The sequence below is a fragment of the Miniopterus natalensis genome, chromosome 12, assembly GCF_054644295.1.
Source record: "Miniopterus natalensis isolate mMinNat1 chromosome 12, mMinNat1.hap1, whole genome shotgun sequence".
Lineage (NCBI taxonomy): Eukaryota > Metazoa > Chordata > Mammalia > Chiroptera > Miniopteridae > Miniopterus > Miniopterus natalensis.
Window position 1 is genome coordinate 34,338,787 of NC_142092.1, and position 19,444 is coordinate 34,358,230.

The following is a 19,444-nucleotide window of genomic DNA, read 5'->3' on the forward strand; positions in this document are numbered from 1 at the left end:
CAGGGCCCCAGCACACTGCCAGCACCCGGGAGCACGCGAGCGGCGACTCCGGGCTGCTTGGTCCTTCCCCAAGCTCTGCGGCTTAGACTTTTCCCACCGAGTCACCCATAGCCCTCCCTCCGGCCACTCCCCCGCCCTGGTGGGGAAGTTTAAAGCCGGACGCCCTTCGCATGGAAGGTTGCCAAGGCCCTTCTCTCGGCTGAGCGGGCGAAGGGCGGGTGAGGGTCCGCGGCACTCCCTGCACTGCTGTCCAGCCCCAGCTCCGCGGGAGGCGGGCAGACACTGGGGGGTCCCCGCCGGCTCCAGTGCACGCTGGCCGCTGGCCGTGGGGTCGCCCCAAGCCCGAGGGACCTATTGGAAAACAATGGAGCTGGGCACCTCTTCTGGGCCCCAGAGAGCGGGCAGAGGTTCGGCTGTGACCCAAAGGTTGCAGCAGCCCCGCGCCCCCAGCGCAGGGCGCGCTTGGGTGTGTGGCGGTGAGAGGGAGAGGGCGCCAGGGGCCAGCCCGAGGGGGACCGACTTGGTGGCAGGTGGGTGCGGCTGGCGGCTGCCAGGGCGGCGGCAGGGACAGCAGCAGCGGCGGAGGTGGCAGCAGCGGCAGCGGCATCGGCAGAGGCCGCAGCAAGTGGTTGGGCTGCGCGCATTTCCTTCCCTCCCCCTCGGCCTCAGAGCCCGCCCGCGGTGCCCAGTGCGCGGCGCCCGCGGCTCTGGTCCGCGTCCCTCCCTGCCGCCGCCGGCCGCTCCCTTCCCCGCCGGCCCGTCCATGTCTCTGCCCGTGGTGCTCCCGGGCTCCTGCTGCCCGGTGGCCGGGCTCTCGGGTGGGCCGCAGGCCGGGGGCCCGGGCGCCGCGGCCACTGCTGCCCAGGAGCCACCGCTGCCCCCCTTGCGGCCGCGCTGGCCCCGGGCTGCTCTGCAGCCCCCAGTGCGGCCTCGCTGCTCCGCCGCCGCCTCCGGGGTGCTGGCCCCACCGACCGTGCTCTCCTCCCGCCGGGCAGTCGCCGCCGCCGCTGCCGCCCCGAGCTCCGCGCTGCTCCCCGGCCGTCCACTGTTGTCGCTCGGGCTGCTGCAGCTGATCCTGGGCTGCTGCATGGTGGCACTCAGCTTCGGGGCACTATCCTTGAGCAGCTCCCCGCAGGTGAAGAACTCCTGCCCGTTCTGGGCTGGCTCCTCGGTAAGTGCCCTGTGCGCCCCTCTCGCCTCCGCAGGGCCCACCCAGGGGACTGGCAGGTCCCCTCCACTGCCCCACGATTGGGTTCCCAGGGCTGCAGGTGGGAAGCATAGCCCCAAAGGCGGGTTGAAGTTTTTGGAAAAAAGGCTCCAAGAGAGCCTTTTGGGTTGTACTTGGACGGTGTCTGTTTCTCGTAACCTAAAGGATTTTGCTGTCCCTGTCAAACAAATAGAATCAAACAGATTTCCAGCTCTTTGGGAGATTGGAAGGATGGGGAAGGGGGTTTTCAGGAAAGTAGGGGGGAAATTATTAAACTTCTTTGGCCTTGGAATGTTTACTTCGCTGACAGTGTCCCTGTGAGGAGGACAGGGATTTTGACGTTTTGTTCACTGATGTTATCAACAGTGCCTGGCACATAGTAGGTGTGTTTGTAGGGTGGATGAAGTGACACTTATTTTATTCCCCCTTAACACACCTGATAAATGTGAAATGTATCTGGGGATGAGTGCAAAAGTAATGACAGGGTGTGTGTAAATTCATGCTTGTACCTGGTCATTAAAGGAAGGCCCTAAGCCCCCACTCGGAACCACACAGGCTGCTGTACAGAATTTAATTCTCCAGGACCCGAACTATCATTATGTATGAGCTTTCCAACACCCCAGGAACTGGAAGAGGAGCTGGAGATGTCTGCCCCCCTCAGGGACTTGGCCCTGCCTCCTCCAATGGGACAGGCTGATCTGGGCAAAGGTGCCAGCCTCCAGTGTCTGTGGACACTGGGTGACTACTCTTCCCTGTCTCATAGCAATTTCACAGCTTTCAAGGCATCCAAACTCTTGAAATTTGCCTGGGTTGAGAGACTTGGAAACAGGTCTTTGTGGAAAGATTGTGGAAGATGAGCATTTTAAAGTAAATTACCTTTTCATGAACTAACTAAATCTAAAAGTATGGGAGTGCCTGTAGTTTTGACTAAGATCTGTAATGAATATATGTTCTGAATGCATAAAAATTGTTCATTTGTAGGTCCACACATACCCAGATTCAAGACCAGATTCTAAGACTATAGGGAGGACTCATTAAACCCAAAGTCATTATTTGAAAAGAACATTAAGAACCTTGTGTACCTGGAGCCTAGCCTGACATTTTATACTTAAACTGATGCCAGTTTACTCCCCTTTGAAATACTTTGATGCTGGGTGATCTTACTGTGCCACAACCCATGCTGTGCTAATAACTGGAGTTCACAGTCTATGCCTCAGGTAAAAAGAATCCCATGCTCTTAGCCCTGCTCTTGGGCTTTCCTGCTGGCCTCCCTGAGTGTTCTTTAAAACTCCAGGAGGAGGAGTATTCCTGACTGAGGAGGAATTAGATCCATTATGCTTTTTAGTCCAGTTCTCAGACTAAATTCAGCCAAATGGTGGGTGCATTTCATTTCTCTAAATGCCATGGGCCAGAAATGAAACTGGCATACATTTTTAGGGATTTGCTCTTGGTTAAATCATAATCTCGTCTTCTTAAGGACAGCTAGTTTAGGATTATTGAAAACGATTTTTTCCCTTTTAAAATTAAAACCAGAAATCAGGTGTGCTATTGTGAATTTTTCCAGAGGTAAATGCACTTAGATGTCACTCGAGGCACAGTTAGAGTTGATGAAGTATTAAAAAAATAAATAAAAAAGGCCATCAGCCAGAAGATGAAGGCTCTTCACTGGGACCTGCTGGCTCAGTGTGTCCTTGTTTCTAGGACCCAGGAAACCAGATTAGGGAAAGAATCAGTTATTTGGAACTAAATTCTCTTCTATAGGGATGTTTTCCACCTCCTGGCCCCTAGCTCTATATGCAAACTTGCAACTGTTCATTATTCTTATTTTTTGTGGCCTGTTTCTGAGGTTGGCCTCAATTTGCAAAGTGACAACAGGTACTGCATCTCAATAGGATTTCAGATGGCATTAGGCACCATGACTCTACCTAGTTTTATGAAAAAAGTCTCACCAGTAGCTTACCTTTTGCATGTATGTGTGTGAGAGAGGTGGTGTTGTGTTTAAAACTCTGCATTATGGGAAATTTTACATCTGTTTAAGCACTGTGCAAGAACCGTCATATATCCTCCCCCAGATCCAACAATTGTTGCATCTGTACCTCTTCCTGGCTCTGCTGCTGGGTCTGTGTGTTCTGATAACTCCAGGAGGATGGGTGTTCCAAGCAGGGGAGGAATTATCTCCATTATGTTTCCTACTCCATTTGTCAGATTCACTTCCTATATTATTTTGAAGCAAATCTCAGACATCACATTATTTCATCTGTAAATATTTCAATATGTGTTTATTTAAAAAAAGAAAACATAAACAGAATAGAGAGACAGCATAGAAATGACCAGGAAGTCTTAAGAATCACTCTCCAGTTGTGATCTTTTATTAGGAAAATTTCAAACCTCAACAAATATAACAAGGATAGTGAAATGAAACTCTGTTTACCCATCATCTAGCTTTGGTAGCTGTACACACATGGCCACTTTATACCCACACCCTTTCCCCCTTCTTAATATCCACCGGCTTACTTGAAGGCAAACCCCAGGTATAATTTCAGCCATTAAATACTTCTGTACATATTTCTAAAAGGAAAGGCTTTAATAGTTAAAAGAAAGGGACTTAGTAGTACATTGTAACTAAAGAGAGCTGAACTAAGGTTTTTATGAAAAAAAGCCTAAAAGTTACGGCTTGAAGACTGTAGAAGTTTTTTAAAAAGTAACAGCTTTTTTGAGATATAATTCACATTCCATGCAATTTACCCACTTAAAGTGTGCAATTCAGTGATTTTTAGTAAATTCACAGAATTGTACAGCCACCATCACAATCAAATTTAGAAAATTTTTATCACCCCATAAAGAAATCCTGCCCTGGCCAGGTAACTCAGTTGGTTAGAGTGTTGTCCTCATAAGCCAAGGTTGTGGGTTCGATCTCTAGTCAGGATACATAGAAGAACCAACCATTGAATGCATAAATAAGTGGAACAATGAGTAGATGTTTCTCTCTACCCCTCAAATCAATAAAAAAGAAAGCCTGTACCCATTAGCACTCATTCTCCATTTCCCCCTGATGCCCTTATCCCCAGACATCCACTGATTAATCATTTTTCTGTCTCTGTGGATTTCTTAATCTGGACATTTAATATAAAAGGAATTATACAACATGTGATCCTTTGTGACTGGCTTCTTTCACTTAGCATAATGTTTTTAAGGTTCATCCATGTTGTGACATGTATCAGTAATTCATTCCTGTTTATTGCCAAATGAGACTACATTGTATGGACATACCACATTTTATCACTCAGAAGTTTTATTGTCCAGTGAAACTTGGTAGTTGAATAGCAGTGCCAACTTAAGTCTAAGGTTACTTCAAACCCATGTGGGTACACAGTAGAAGGATATCCTCACATTTCACGCTTTGGATGACCATTATGTGCTGTAATCTGCTATATCAAACTCAATGGGCAAATCTTTTGTCTTCAGTAAAAATTTTGCTTGTATATTTGATACAAAATTAAATCAAGGGACAAATATATTTACTTTAAAGTGTTATTTTGTTAAACATGGTATATATAGTTCAAGAGTATTTGTCCCATATACACCTCTGCATGTCTTCTCACCTTTAGCCTGAGATTTTGAGGTTTCCTTTACTTGTTTGAACCTTGAAGGTATGTTTTGTCTGTTTTAATATATATTTAAGAATTAGCACAGCCAGAGTGGCCCAGTTGGTTGAGCATTGTCCTGTGCACTAAAGGGCTGCTGGCTCGATTCCCGGTCAGGGCACATGCCTGGGTTGGGGGTTTGACCCCCAGTCAGGGTACGTATAGAACCGGGGCATGTACAGATGCAGCCGATAGATGTTTCTCTCTCTCATTGATGCTTCTCTCTCTCTCCCTTCCTTTCTCTAAGCATGTCCTTGGGGGAGGATTAAAAAAAAATTGTTCTTAAAAAAAAAGAGAGAATTAACAGGTCCTATAAAGACTCTTTTTTGTACTTTTAGCAAGTTGAAGGGAGTGTTTTTCATGTGCTCATTGTTTTTGAGCATCCTGTGATCATTTCATTTCTTCCTGGTATTCTTGGTTAATGACTCAATCTATTATTATTACCAAAGTTCATGAAGCTAAGAGATTAGTCACTTGTAAAAACAACCTGGAGTTTGACTCCATGTGGGTGGCAGAGAGAAGATCTCGATGTCCGTGTTCAGGCCAGGCTGTCCTGGCTTCTGATTTGGGGGAGCACTTAGTTAGCATTAGATCCCACTGGTATTACTGGAGATCCAGCCTGCCACACTGTTAGATTTAATGAAAGGAGAAAGAGTGCATTGGTTTATGTCTCCTCCTTCAAAAAACAAAATTTCTGACTCTGATGACATATATGATCCTTGGGAGATATTTTAGGCAAGTGTTAAGGAGTTGGTATTGTTTTTGGTCCTGCTCTGGGAGCCCTAATTTCCTTTATTGTCTGCATACAGTCGTGCTTGGAGTCATTGACCTGTGCTCATGGTCACCCATTCCTCGAGTCTGTAATTCTTTGGCAAGATTCCAGTTCCTTGTAAAGAAACAGACATTGGTGAACCTTAAGGTAAACCTTTAAAAAAATGAAATGACAAAATGTAAAAAAGAATGAATGATCCAAAGAAGAAACTAATGCAAAAATTCTGAAGTCTCTAATAGTTAAACAATGTAAGTACATTATTTCAATTATAATAACCAAATACTACTTCAATAGATATATTTCAAAACGTATTTTTATTGTTGAAAGTATTACAGATGTCTCCTTTTTCCCTCCATTGACCCCCCACTTTAATATTTAAGTAGCATTTTAAATATTACTTTTGTGATGGATTTTATTGATTTCTTTGGTTCTTTATTTTACAAGACAGCAGAGTTACATTTATAAGTTTTTGAGCAAGTCATTGAGCCTCTTAGCCTCAGTTACTCATCTATAAAATGGGTGGGATGATTCTTGCCTCAAAATGGATTATTTGAGGGTATAATTCATTTAGGACAGTACTTCCCTGCTGGGCCTGGCACCATGCCTGGCTCATACTAGAACCTCTATCGATGTTCTTTAAACATCAAGGCAGTATTTCATTAAGATGAACAGGCCAGTTTTTGTAGGACATTCTGGTAACCATCATGTGTACATTAAAAATATCCTGTTGCCCACTTAATTTTTTTGAATGAGTCATGCTGGTCAGGTAGGGAAAATGATGTATACATACACACAAGTTTTAGAATTGCCAGTGTAAAAGCTATAGGACAAGATAGGTTATTGAGAGGTTTGATTATTGTGTGCTTACTTAAGGCACATGAACCGTATATGGGCAGGGAACAGTGATTCCTGCCTGGAGTATCTCAGAATCTTTCTTTGCAAAATCAAGAAAAAGAGAGAGGAAGAGAAGGGGTGGGGGGAGATCTCTGCTTTTTTCCTAGAAGCTAAAGGAATGTGTTGCAAGTGAGTAAAACCAAAACTGTAATAAATCTCATTCTAGTAACATAGAGATAATCTGTTGTTAGAAAATAGGTTCTTGCCTGTTTATTCAGAGCAAGTTGCATCTTGCACTGGGTGGAAAGAATGCTGATCGAGTTGCCGTTGTTGTTGATGTACTCTTTTAGGGAGCACAGAAGTGAGTGATGTATTTATGCTTCCATGGTCATTTTTGAGTAAGTTTGTCTCCAAGTTTTGACCTTCGTTCATTCATTTGTTCATCACCCATTCATTTATTCATTGACTCTTGCCGTAACTGAGTGCCTTGAGGACCCTGTAGTGGTATTTGAATGACTGTTCACAAGTCCAAAACCTCATAAGATTGCCAGTGAGCATAAAGCAGTTAAACAAGCAATAGCACTGATGTGTAATGGGAGCCATGGACGGCCATTGTTAATGGATTTTCTTGACTCCTTTCTGGAGCTCCAACTACTTATGCCACCAAAGGAGGTAGAGGTGAAGTATACTTTGCCGCCACCTTCTTTTTTTTTTAATCCTCACCGGAGGATATTTTTTCCATTGTTTTTCAGAGAGAGTGGAAGGGGGGGAGAAGGGGGGGAAAAGGAGGGAAACGTTAATATGAAAGAGAGTCATGGATTGGTTGCCTCTTGCATGTGCCCTGACAGGAGCCGGAGGCTCAAGCCTACAACCTAGGTATGTGCCCTTGGCCAAAATCGAACCCAGGGCCCTTCAGTCCTCGGACCAATGCTCTAACCACGGAGCCAAACCAGCCAGGGCTCTGCGTTCTTCTTCTTTTTAAAAAATAAAAGTGAAACATTTTTATTGTAGAAATGTTGGGAAATTCAGAAAGGAAAGGGCAGAGAGAATTTAAAACACCCATAATCCCAATGGAAACATCTTGACTGTGTTTCTTTTCAGTCTTCTTAAATGTTTAATTATAGTTGGTATACAATATTGTATTGTATTAGTTTCAGGTGTACAATATAGTGATTAGACATTTTTATATGTTACCTTGTGGTCACCCCACTAATTCTAGTAATCATCTGTCACCGTGCAAACTTATCACAATATGTTGACTGTATTCCCCTTCACCTTTTCACCTATTCCCTAACCCCTCCCCTCTGGTAAGCATCCCCTTGGTCTCTGTTTCTATGAGTCTGTTTTTGTTTTGTTTTATTTGTTCATTTGTGTGTCTTTTTGGGATTCCACATATAAGTGAAACCATATGGTGTTTGTCTTTTTCTATCTGATTTACTTTACTTAGCATAATACCCTCTAGGTCCATCCATGTTGTTGCAAATGGAAAGATTTCATACTTTTCATGGCCAAGTAATATTCCTTTATATATATAGTTGTTCTTCCTCTCCTCCTCCTCCTCCTCCTCTTTCTTCTTTGTAAGAGTTTATTTGGGCCAAACTGACGACATCTGCTAGGGAGCAAGGTCTCAAATGCTCCCTGTGCTGTGTCTTCTTTATCCACTCACCTCTCAGTGGACTTCCAGGCTGCTTCCGTATCTTGGCTGTTATAAATAGTGCTGCAGTGAACATAGGCAGACGTCTGTCTTTTTGAATTAGTATTTTCATTTTCTTAGGGTAAATACCCAGAAGTGGAATTGCTGGATTGCATGGTATCTCTATTTTTAGGGTTTGTTTTTTTTTAGGAATATTCATACTGTTTTCCTTAGTGTCTGTATCAATTTGTAGTCTGCCCCCTCTTTTTCTCCCTTCCCCAATCCCTCTCCTCGTTCATGAATTCCACCCTCCCCAGATGAAATGTGAGCATCTGTTCCCCAAATCTTGAGCTCTTAAAAGATGCATCCCCAGCTGCAACACTCTGTACTCCACTCAAGTCCTACTTCCTCAGTTCCCCCTCTCCTCCTCACCACTCATAGGGTTCCTAGAGTGTCTTAGGGCTTAATTGAGCTCCATGAGTGGGGACAACTGAGTAGAAGTCAGTGTGTGCCGTTACTGCAGGGTTCAGGGCTGAGGTGGATGTAACCACAGTTACCACATTCAACTGGAATGCATGGAGTTCCTTAAAGAAGGGTGGTTTACAAAAATCCTGTTGGGCTTTAACATGGGTGTGTGTTGAGTCTATAAAACAGTTCCAGCGGAAATGGCATCTTTAAACATTTTGTCTTCCAGTCTGTGAGCGTGATGTTTATCTTGATTTATTTGGGTCTTCATTTAAGAAGACCTTCAGTTAAGGTTTTCTTATTGCTTAATAAGCTTTGTATGTCTCCTTACTGAGGTCTTAAGTATCTTTGTCATATGTATTTTAGACTATTGATTTCTTATTTATCAAATACATTTTGTACATATTTTCAAAATTGTCTTTTAAATTTAGTTTGTTGCTTGAATATGCAAACTCCCCCTCCCCCCCCCCAAAAAAAAGAAAGAAAGAAAGACAGCTTAGCTCTTTTGTCCCAGAGATCCTTCATTTGAAATGACAATTGTATCTGTCAGGAGCAATTATATACATAGATATATATAATCTCCCTTCCAATTTAGCAACCTACCCCTGGGACTTTGTCCAACAGAAATAAAAAGCACTGTTTTTAAGGTTATATGTTAATAGATGTTGGCTGCAGCATTGTTTGTGAGGGCAAAAAGCTGGAAATAGAGTAGATACTCATGAATATGGAAACACAGACACTTGTTGAATACATTAGGTGCAGCCCTACAAAGGAATATTATGCAGCCATTAAGTGGAAATGAATGAGTGCCATTTCTGTGAACATGAGCAGATTTCCATCAAGTATGTGTTGAGAGAGAAAAGGAAGAGGAGGAAAAGTATCTTTCATGATCCATTTTTTGGGTAAAATTACACCCCTGTGCATTTGTGTATATATATTTGGTGTGTGTATACACACACACACACACACACACACACACACACACACACGTGTGTCTAGTTAAGAATTTAAAGGAAAACGTGGACATGTGTAAGATATGTAAACATGCTAAACTGTTAATGTGGAGGAGATGGGGTGACGTGGCTGGTGGGGGCTGGGAAGTATAGTTTAGGCATACCACTAGTTTACGGGCTTTTATGGGCTGGGCTGGATATCTCACTTTGATAATACTGTTTTAATGGAAAAAATGTGTTCCAGAAAGCTGAACCACAGGGCTCTGTATTAATGGAGACCAGTGACATAAATATCAAACACTAAATGATCATTCAAATCATATTTATAGTTCAGTGAAGTGGGCATTTTGTGTTTCGCTCAAGGGCAGTCCTTTTTTTAGTTATGTTTTCACAAAAATAGTTGCATCTTGTCAGCAAAATCCAGGAATCAGCAGGGCGGGCAGGCAGGGAGCACATGCATATGTGAATGCACACACAGGCATGCATGCACACAGGGACTAATGCAGGCACACATACACATGCAGCACACGTGCAAATATGTGCACCCACATGCGGTCTACAGGGTAGGGCCAGTGCTGGATCACAGAGTTTCTGAGGAATTGCTATCATCTCAGCAGGTAAACCTTTTGAGTTAGAAGAGACCCTGAGATGGTTTCCTTCACTCACCATATTTCTAAGGAAATGAGAGTGAGGACCAGAAAAGTGAAATGATTTGGCTAAGGTCACAGTTACTTAGAAGCCAAGTGGGAAGCCTGTGCCCCAAGGTCTCATGGATACCAAGTCCCAATTTGTAAAGTAGATGAGGCCACACCCTCTAGGCGAGCTGCACAATGCCCTGTGCGTTTCCAGGTAGAAATCCTTTAGAGTGAGGAAATATCCTATTTAATTTAAGATGATTGCAAGGATATAGTGCCTGGTGGGCAGGCAGCTGATAGTAGGTTTAAACATAGATGGGACACAAAGAAACTGTTGCTTATCTGCCCATATGTGGTGTTTGGTCCTTGATACTAGTGGGTAGACTCAACCTCTGCTGATTTGATGTTGTGGAATGATTTACTGTCAGTCAGTAAATGGAGAATAGAGAGTATTGCAGGCAGGCCTGTGGGCTTTGAATTTGAAGTAACACTCCCAAATCCTTACTGATTTGGAGTCAATAAACAGTAATAGTGAAATGGTGCATTTGAGTGATTTTGGTATAAAATGCACTTAAAAGAAAACCCTCATGACTGTATTCATCCGATGCACTTTATTACACAAAGGCAAATGTGCTCAAATGGCATCAGAATGTCCCTGGGTGAATAATTACTTTGATTCTTTTTGAACTGCTTAGTGACCTGTGTTATTCAGAGGGCTGATGTTGGTTTCCAGTTTACATTTTTGCAAAATGCTGGCTCCTCTTTACCAGGATTTTATTGTTGTTTATTAAAGTGTCATTTTGTAACATGAGATGTTTCTCACTGTAGTCCCTCTCTCTTTGTGCAATAAATAAATACTCAGGAACATTTATTAATTGCCAATCCTGTATCAGGTACTGTGCTAGGAGCTGGGGATTCAGAGACAAGATAGGAATTCACAGTTAGTGGGCAAGACAGAGACACAATACAGAGGTTTTTTTGGGGGGGGGGAAGAATTATATGTAGAAGGCTTCCCAGGAGTACGGGGTAGTGGGATTAGTGAAAGCATCTCGGAGGAAGTAACTGTTAGTTGGGGTCTTGCAGGATGCATTGGAGTTCTCAGGCAGCTCAGGGGGTGGGGGAGAGTTGGGAGGAGAGGACACTGCAGCAAAGAGAAGCACAAAGCCCCGGAATGTCTAGAGCCTGGCCAGTCTGAGGACTGATAGATGTGCCTGGAAGGAAGGTGTATGGTGGGAGGGGCAGGGGTACATGGAAACCTCGGTTGAGAAGTAGGCAAGGGAAGATCCTGAAGGCCTGTTTACTATTTAGAAGAGTTTATTTTTTCTGTAAAGATGGGTACCCACCTGATAAGAAGGTTGTGGCGAGATGTGCACCTTATGAGGCTGACTCTGGCAACAGATTAGGTACTACTAGGGACAGGGAGCCTGGATCAGAAATATAGATTCCTTCACTAACCAGAGGATAGGCTAATTTTTGTTTGTGTGTTCTTAATTGACCTTAAGAAAAACTTACACAGTCAATAAAAAAGCTTTAAGGTCTTGGACTTGAAGCATAGTTTAAAGTAGTCTACCAGGGCTCACATAATCAGCGGGAATATTAAATGTTTGAGTTAGAAGGCTTTGAAATGTCAGCATTGAAAAAAAATACATACTTTAGAGACTGGGGATTAGTTTATTGGAATTGGTCCCTTTTCTAGATTTATGATACTGTTTATCATTGTAGGTGATACTCTCTGGAATCATAGGATTAACAACTTGGAAACGGCCTATGATACTCCTGGTACGTACTATTCTTACAAATTTTTACCCTTTGTAAAAGGTGCTATTTATGAAGCCTGTTAAACAAGCCATTGAAATGCTAAAGTGTCCTTGTCCATTATAAAAAAAGAAGTTAACAATGGACAATATTAGAACTCAGATGTTCTCATAGCAGTAAATTAAGGTGATGATTTTGCCAGTTTTCTGATTGACATTAAGTTTCTTATATACCCAATGCTAAATATGTGTTTCTTTTTTCAGGATTAGACCTACTGTAAAGATATATTTTTTAAAAAAAGTTTACTATGGGTGTTTTTTAAAGATACAGAGGTGGAGGGAATAACACAATAAACTGCCTGTACCAGTTACCCAGCTCTTATGATTGTGTGTTAACACAGCCAGTCACCGTCAGTTGGACTCCCACCCAACCCCCACCCTTCGTATTCTTTTTCCTCCATATTCTTCTGAAGCAAATCTCAATATTCATCATGAATACGTAATTATTTATTGTTACAGTGCTTCGGTTGGCCACCTCAGAATTTCATTGCTTAGATTTTCTGTATTCTCTATCACACAAATATTATATTTTTATGGTAATATAAACATATATTGGTGATTTTTAAAATTTTTCATTATTGAGGTAAAATTCACATAATATAAAATTAATCATTTTAAAGTGTACAATTCAGTGGCATTTAGTACTTTCCCAGTGTTCATCCTTTGCTTTTATTTGCTGTGTCCTTCTGGTTCAGGGAATACTATAAAAAACAGACCATTACCAGTAAAGGTGCCAACATTCAAGAATGAAGTAGAAGGTCTAGGAAATTCTATTTAAGTATACTTAAAAAAGTTTTTCTATGTAACATTTCATTTTTCATTTTTCTCCCATCCATTTTAAAATAGGGTTAAATAATTTTCTCATCATTTCATATATATATATTTAACAGTTTATCTTGAACCAGTGTTTGCTAGGTGATGGGTAATAAATACAAAACTGTCTAAATTCTTAAACACTACAGGAGAAGCAGCACAGTGTGGAATACAGTCAGAGAAATGGATGGCGCCTTGGGCGGTGGCTCTGTAGGTTGGAGCCTTGTCCTGATACACCAAAGTTTTGGGTTTGGTTCCTGGTCAGGGCATATGCAAGAGTCAACCAATGAATGCATAAGTAAGTGTAACAGAGGATCTCCCCCGCAACAATAATTTTTTTTTTTTTTATCTGAAAAAAGAAAAGAAAAATAGATTTCAATATTGTGTTGATTGTCTTGAAAAATTAAAGAGTTTTCAGGCCCAGAAGACAATTTAGGCAACATTTTACCAGCCCATCAATTATCGCATTTAGTGAAACTATGCTAATATTTCTGGAAGGAGTAAATTACTAATGCAACATTTTAATGTATCAGCAGGATGGGAGAAAACGAGACTTTGGATGAGTTCTGTGGCAGATGTTACGAGTGCCTGAGACTTGTTTTGCAACAACTCTCTAGGTTTACAATCTCTGCAGAAGAATTTTGGATGGTGTTCAATGTTTATGCTAATGTTTGGTTATAGGAGTCATCTTTTTCCATTGGGTCAGTATTGAAATGTTCAGTAATAGAAACCTTGGATATTTAAATTAAATTAAAATCCAAAAATCTCTAATGCTATTTAAACTTTGAAAATTCCAAATGGTGAAGAGAATATGAGTGCATGTTCTAGATAGATACTAAGAAAGCTCTCCTTTTAAGACATTAATTTCTTTAACATTGTTTTCTTTTGGAAAGATGCCCTGTAAATTTATTATATGAGCTCAAGCAATTTTAAATGAAAATGACCTTAATAAAAATGTATCTTTGTTACATTTTAAAACATTATTTCTCGTTTTTGTTGGTAGGTATATGTACTTGGTAACGAAGTTGTAACCAGTTTGTACATCCTGTGTTGTGCTCTGCTTTTTCTGTTTAATATTAAGTTACTTAAGTTAATGTCAGTAAATATTGTTTTCACATATAAGGAGTCCACAATGCCTAAAAAATTGCTAAGTAGTATTCCGTCATATTTCTGTATTACCATCAGTTATGAGCCTGTTGGTCACGTAGAGATTGTTTTGAAGTGTTAATTAACATCAGTTTATAAAGAAGATAAGTTAATTGGCGGAAACTGTACAATGGAAAACTTTTTGAGGATATCGATAGATCATTTGAGCCTAAGTCAATATCATAAATGGAAAAATCCTCAGTCCACATGAATCTTAATAGTGTATTATTACAACCTGTGCCAAATGTTTTTGGTATGTTAAAAAATGAAAAAATCTGTGATATAATGAAAGAAACTGGATATGTTAGTCACACACTCCTAGTTTGAGTCCCAGCTCGTCCCCCAAAGGCTACATAACTCTGCAAAGCACTCAATTTTCCTGAGAGTAGTTTTCTGTTCTGAACAGACGGGATAATCTCGTGACACCAAGGGGTGGCTCTACCACCCCCCCACCCCACCCCATCTGTGGATACTTTACCTTTTTCCACCCCCACTCATTCCCGAGTTTAGGGAATATACCAGTGGATGGTGGTGGTGGTTGTTTTTTGTGTGTGTGAGAGCGAGAGGCCATGCTTCATGAGAGAAGCCAGTGGGCACTGAATCTGTGTTCTCATAGACCCAGGCTTGGCTGGTCAGAGTTCCTGCCCTTCTGCCCCTTGTGTCCCACACTCTGCCCACAGGAGCACCTTCTGACTCTACCACAGCCAGACTGCCTTACGTAAACCTGGGCCTTCTCCTAGCCGTGCACTTGGCTGGCTTCTTCCTTCTGCGCCTCAGCTCAGCAGTCACTTCCTGAAAGAGACCTTCCCTGAGCACCCTGATGACAGTGGCCCCTCGCCGCCCCAGCCCTGAATATTGGCTTCACAGCCTGTAACTAAGCTGCGTGCTGTTAGATTACTAGTGGCTGTATGCCTCCCCCAGTAAATAGTTCTGGAAGGACGAGGCCTTGTCACTCGTCTTCACCCTCTGTCCCCAGGATCGGTGTGCTCAGTACACATTGTTGACCCTGGAGTTAATTTGGCAGTCAGTAAGAAATTTAGGTCCTAGGCGAGTTCTCAGAGTTTATCTTTCTCCTTTGTCTTAAATTTCTCTCACTTGCTTTTGTTCTCTAGAACTTTGTATTCTTCCCCTTTTAACTTCAGAGCGGTTAGGGAGTATTTTGGTGGTGGAGGTTAGGAGGGGGCTGGTTGGTGTGTTCAGGGCCCTTTTGAGAGGCAAGTTGTCCTCATTTTGAGTTGTTGGGTGCACACCAGTTGAGAACACTTAAATACTCCCCTTTTGAGAACCACTTACCTTTGTGCTCCCTCTTTTGTAATTGCTTCAGTCATTCCATCAGGTTTTACACTCATTTGAACAAACAAAGGTCGGTTTGACCTAGTTCCTTCAAACTCAAGTTTTCATGGAAACTCAGAATTGGTAGCTCTCATTCATTGGCTCCTCTTCTTTATACTGGTAAAATACTCATGTGTTCAGAACAAAAATAATGTTGAAAAATAGTTTGCAAATATTTGTAGCAACAATTGGGATTAAGCTAGGGTGTTTGTGCATGTGGATACGAGTGTGTTCGCGCGCACCCCCATGCAGAGTATTCTAGGTTGTGTATTTTCCATCAAGAGCAAACATTTTTCATTTAAAAAGAATGTTCTTATTTCTTCTGGATATTATTCTTCTTACATTCTAATAAAATGTTTTATAAATGATTAGAAAATCACAGACTCAGTGCTAGAAAAGCCCTCAATGTTTTTATTGTCTAGACACCTCAGTTAGAAAATGAAATTGTCTTGATAAGATATTTTAGTTTGTTGGTATATTTGGTAAGAATTGCCACTGTGAAAGCCCAGCCAGGCATTCTGCCTATAATTTTGGTTGCTTATGAAGTAGTAATTTGAGCTATTGTTACTTTTTTTTCTTGTCAGTTTGGAACAGATGGGATGAGTATGACTTTTAAGCGGATACAAGGACAGCTTTATTCTTCGGCGCCAAGAATGGAGGTTCTTCCCTGGTGATGTTCTTGGGTCACATGTGTGGTTTATTCTCAGCTGTGGGCCCTGTTGATTTGCACCCTAGACTGAGAATTGAAGACATAAATGAGTTGGCTATTTAAAAGTATTTTCCATCAGTTTCTCTTCTAACTTCAAGACTATATATAGTATTTAGGGTAAAGCTTCATTACCTAAAGGGACTCAAAAGTGGCTAGGCTGGCAAGGTGGTCTGCTTCATGAAGCCATTTGGGGATCCAGTTAACTCCTGAGCCACTCAAGTTCTTTTCATCCTATTGTGCCTTGAAGGGAGAGTCACAGAACACCCAAACACTTGGTCAAAAGAGGCTAAGGAATTATTCTCAGCAGTTAGTCAGAAATAGTTATAGGTGGGTTATGTTGTAAGGTAGGTAGTGGTTCCTTTCATTCCTGATGATATTAAGAACCGGAGGGATCAGAACACCCATGTGCAGTTTAGGAACATGTACATTTGTAAAATGGGCTCTGAAGCTGTGGTTTTGTGCAGCCTGGTTCTTTCAAATACATCTCATGGTTGTTAATAATTTGGAATGAATGTTGGTTTGAGAGTACTAGAAACCTGCATTTTCATTTAAATGCTGACATATTACCACTCATTATCAGGGGACCTTGGGGAGATCTTGTGATTTCTGTGTCTGTAAAATGAAGGGCTTAGATCAGAAAAATCTTTTAAGACTCCTTCTAACTCTCATATGATAGGTTTAGAGAATCTTCTTTAGTTACTGGATGGTGTTTTAGCTTTAGATGGACATTTTCACAGTCCATTGTAAGTGCCCTGTATAAACTGAAATACTATGATTGTTTTACTCTTGGTTTTTTTAAGGCATAAAAATGGATGATTGTTCTCACTCTTCAGGATTATTAATACTCTCTTGCATGTGTATAATGCTTAAGAGTTTACCAGGTTCTTTTATATACTTTTCTTGTGATTTACATGGCAGGTATCATTTATATTTTATAGATAAGGGACCAGTGGCTCAAGAGTTAACTGGCTTATCCAATTCACAAACAGAGGAACTATTATTAGAAAGAACCTACCATTCCATCACCTCCTCCGTTAGCAAATTGGTAGGTATTTCTTTGGGGCCAACTATTGTGTGTGTGTGTGTGTGTGTGTGTGTGTGTGTGTGTGTACAAAATGTCATTTAAATGAGTTATTTGCTTATTTGTGACCATCCAATTCTTTTTCAAGTTCTAAGGTGGCAAAAGTTTCAGGAATTTTACCCTTGACTCAATAGAGCCAGAGGCAGAAATGAACAAGGCGACAGAAGGTCCAATTTTGAGTCTTAGTCCTGTCACTTTCAATTAGCAAATAGCCAAGGAAATTACCAAGTTACCTTATTTGTATAATGTGAATGTACCCATCCTTCAGGACTGTAGTGAGGAACCAAAGTAATGAGTACACAATTGAAAGTAAAATGTAAAATGGGATTGAGGGCTTGGCAAGCACATTATGCTTTATTTCTCATCATCCACTGAGAAAATCTAAGAGATCAGGTCTGTCAGTTTGGTGTGTCATTAACCAACCCATGGCAGTAAAAAATGCAATCAGGCATTGTGAAGGCACCCTGGACTGGGTTTGTGTGTATCTGTGACCACAATGGGTTTAGCCCACTGGCAGCAGAGCTTTCATTTCTCTCCTTTGATAACCTGCTCCCAGGAGCTGTGCATTGGATAAGAACCTTGGCACCCTCAGAAATAGGAAGTACTGGTGTGGTTCATCTCTGGGCAGAATCAAGGCCTGAGCAGTACCTTGCTTTACAAACTTATCTAAGCGATTTGGGTATGCTGGTTAGCAGGTTTAGTTTGGCAATAGGTAATTGCCAAAGCTTTGAAATAACCTCCCTGCCAAGTTGATTGTTGAAATAAAAGTGAGCCTCAGACCAAGTTCTGCTATACAGCAAACACTTGCCAACAAACAAAAAATTGTTCATGCACTCTTGATTTATAAGCTTAAAGGATGTAGAGCTGGGATTTTTATCAAGCTTACTACAGAACACAGTATGAACAATTTTTTAGTTCTAGTTTTGTTGTTGTTGCATCCACTTGTCTTGAATACCATTGCTGATAACCTGAAATTCTGTCACAAGCACAGCTAAGTTTATTGGACCTGCTGCTGTAAGAGAGAACACCTCCTTGCCAGTAGTTCTGAGAAAGGGTGAGTCAAAGAGAGCCTCAGCTGGGTGATTTTAAGGTGAGTCCTGCAAAATAGGGAATTTATTGGGTTTGGGCAGAACCTATGAGATAATAGCTTTGGATTGGTGGGCAAATGCAAGGGAGGGCATGGAAGCAATATTTTATGAGTAAGCTGTTAGTTTTAATAAACGATTTTTGTTGTTCCACAGTCTTACCTTTGTGGAGCAAGAATTTCCTGGAGCAAGTATTTCCTGGAATAAGTAGCTAAGTTATCTTTGATTGTTCTCAGTACTGTTTACTATAGGGTCAGAAATATATGGTCGGTCCCAGAATTGATCAACACTGAGACAGGAAATTATGTTGCTTTTAGCTCCACCACCAGTTTAACAGAGAACGTATTTTAAACATCTATTATGCTGATTAAACAAACTAATAATTTCACGAACTGGACAACTCATTTCCATACTTACTGTTCCAATTTAGCTAAGTCACCTGGATGTTGTTGGGAAATAGAGATAAAGGAGGCGACTTCTGGACTGTGGCCTTTCTCATAAATGCTTGCTGACTGGCCTGGAACATGAGTTCTTGACTGTCCTGAGGTGTAGCTTGAACCAACCAATATGTACACACCATCTGTGTTGAAATATTTTGAAGTGCATTATAGATACACTCTGGTAATATGTATCTAGCTGCTGAAGGGATCCCTCTGACCAGCCTGCATCCAGGCTGTCTGGGCCCAACACGCTATAGTAATCAAGTTCTGAATATGACTGTGAAAAAACTGCATGAACCATAATGATTTGGAGCAAGAAGGGAGATCATTTTGAATGGGGGAGCATCTTAAAATAGATGCATTGTCGTGTGTGTGTGTGTGTGTGTGTGTTTTAAAAACCTGGGGGGTTATACATACATTTTGTTGTGGGAAGGAGGGAGACTTTGCCTTTCTGCTTTATATCTGGAGAGGACATATGATGTGTTGTGTGAAGAGGAGGCTGTTTTAGTTTCTTGTTTTGTTTGCGTTTGACCATTGGTATCTTCAGTATCTGAACTTTCTTTTTGGGGTTGGTTTGTCTGCCTTTGTGTGGGTCTGATTGAGAGGCAGGGCCCCACCTCCCGCTATGGATGCTTCTGAGATCAGATGCTTACACTTCTAAATGCCAGTGTCCAGGGAGCCTGTGACCTCTAACCACTGAAGTTCCTGTCCAGGGCTCTGAAGCTGGAGCCACTGATGCAAAATAATCAGGCAGCTTAGAATTCATTAGGGAAAAGAGGCAACCAGTGTCCAAGGCTGGCAACCAGGGACTTGTTTTTCCCATGACATGACCTTGGTAGAGGTCCCAGCACCCAGCTTCCCTTGGCTCCTTCCCAGCCTCT

General features: G+C 41.8%; 1 protein-coding gene across 1 annotated transcript in view; it reads left to right on the forward strand.

Moving 5' to 3' along the window:
- The first annotated feature begins 730 nt into the window (after positions 1–730).
- Positions 731–19,444, forward strand: part of ENTREP1 (endosomal transmembrane epsin interactor 1) — a 57,348-nt gene continuing 38,634 nt past the window's right edge. Inside the window, exons 1-2 of the mRNA XM_016214293.2 lie at positions 731–1,171; positions 11,866–11,922. Of these exons, the coding sequence (XP_016069779.2) occupies positions 764–1,171; positions 11,866–11,922 (465 nt within the window). The 5' untranslated portion in view covers positions 731–763. The remainder of the gene's footprint in view (positions 1,172–11,865; positions 11,923–19,444) is intronic.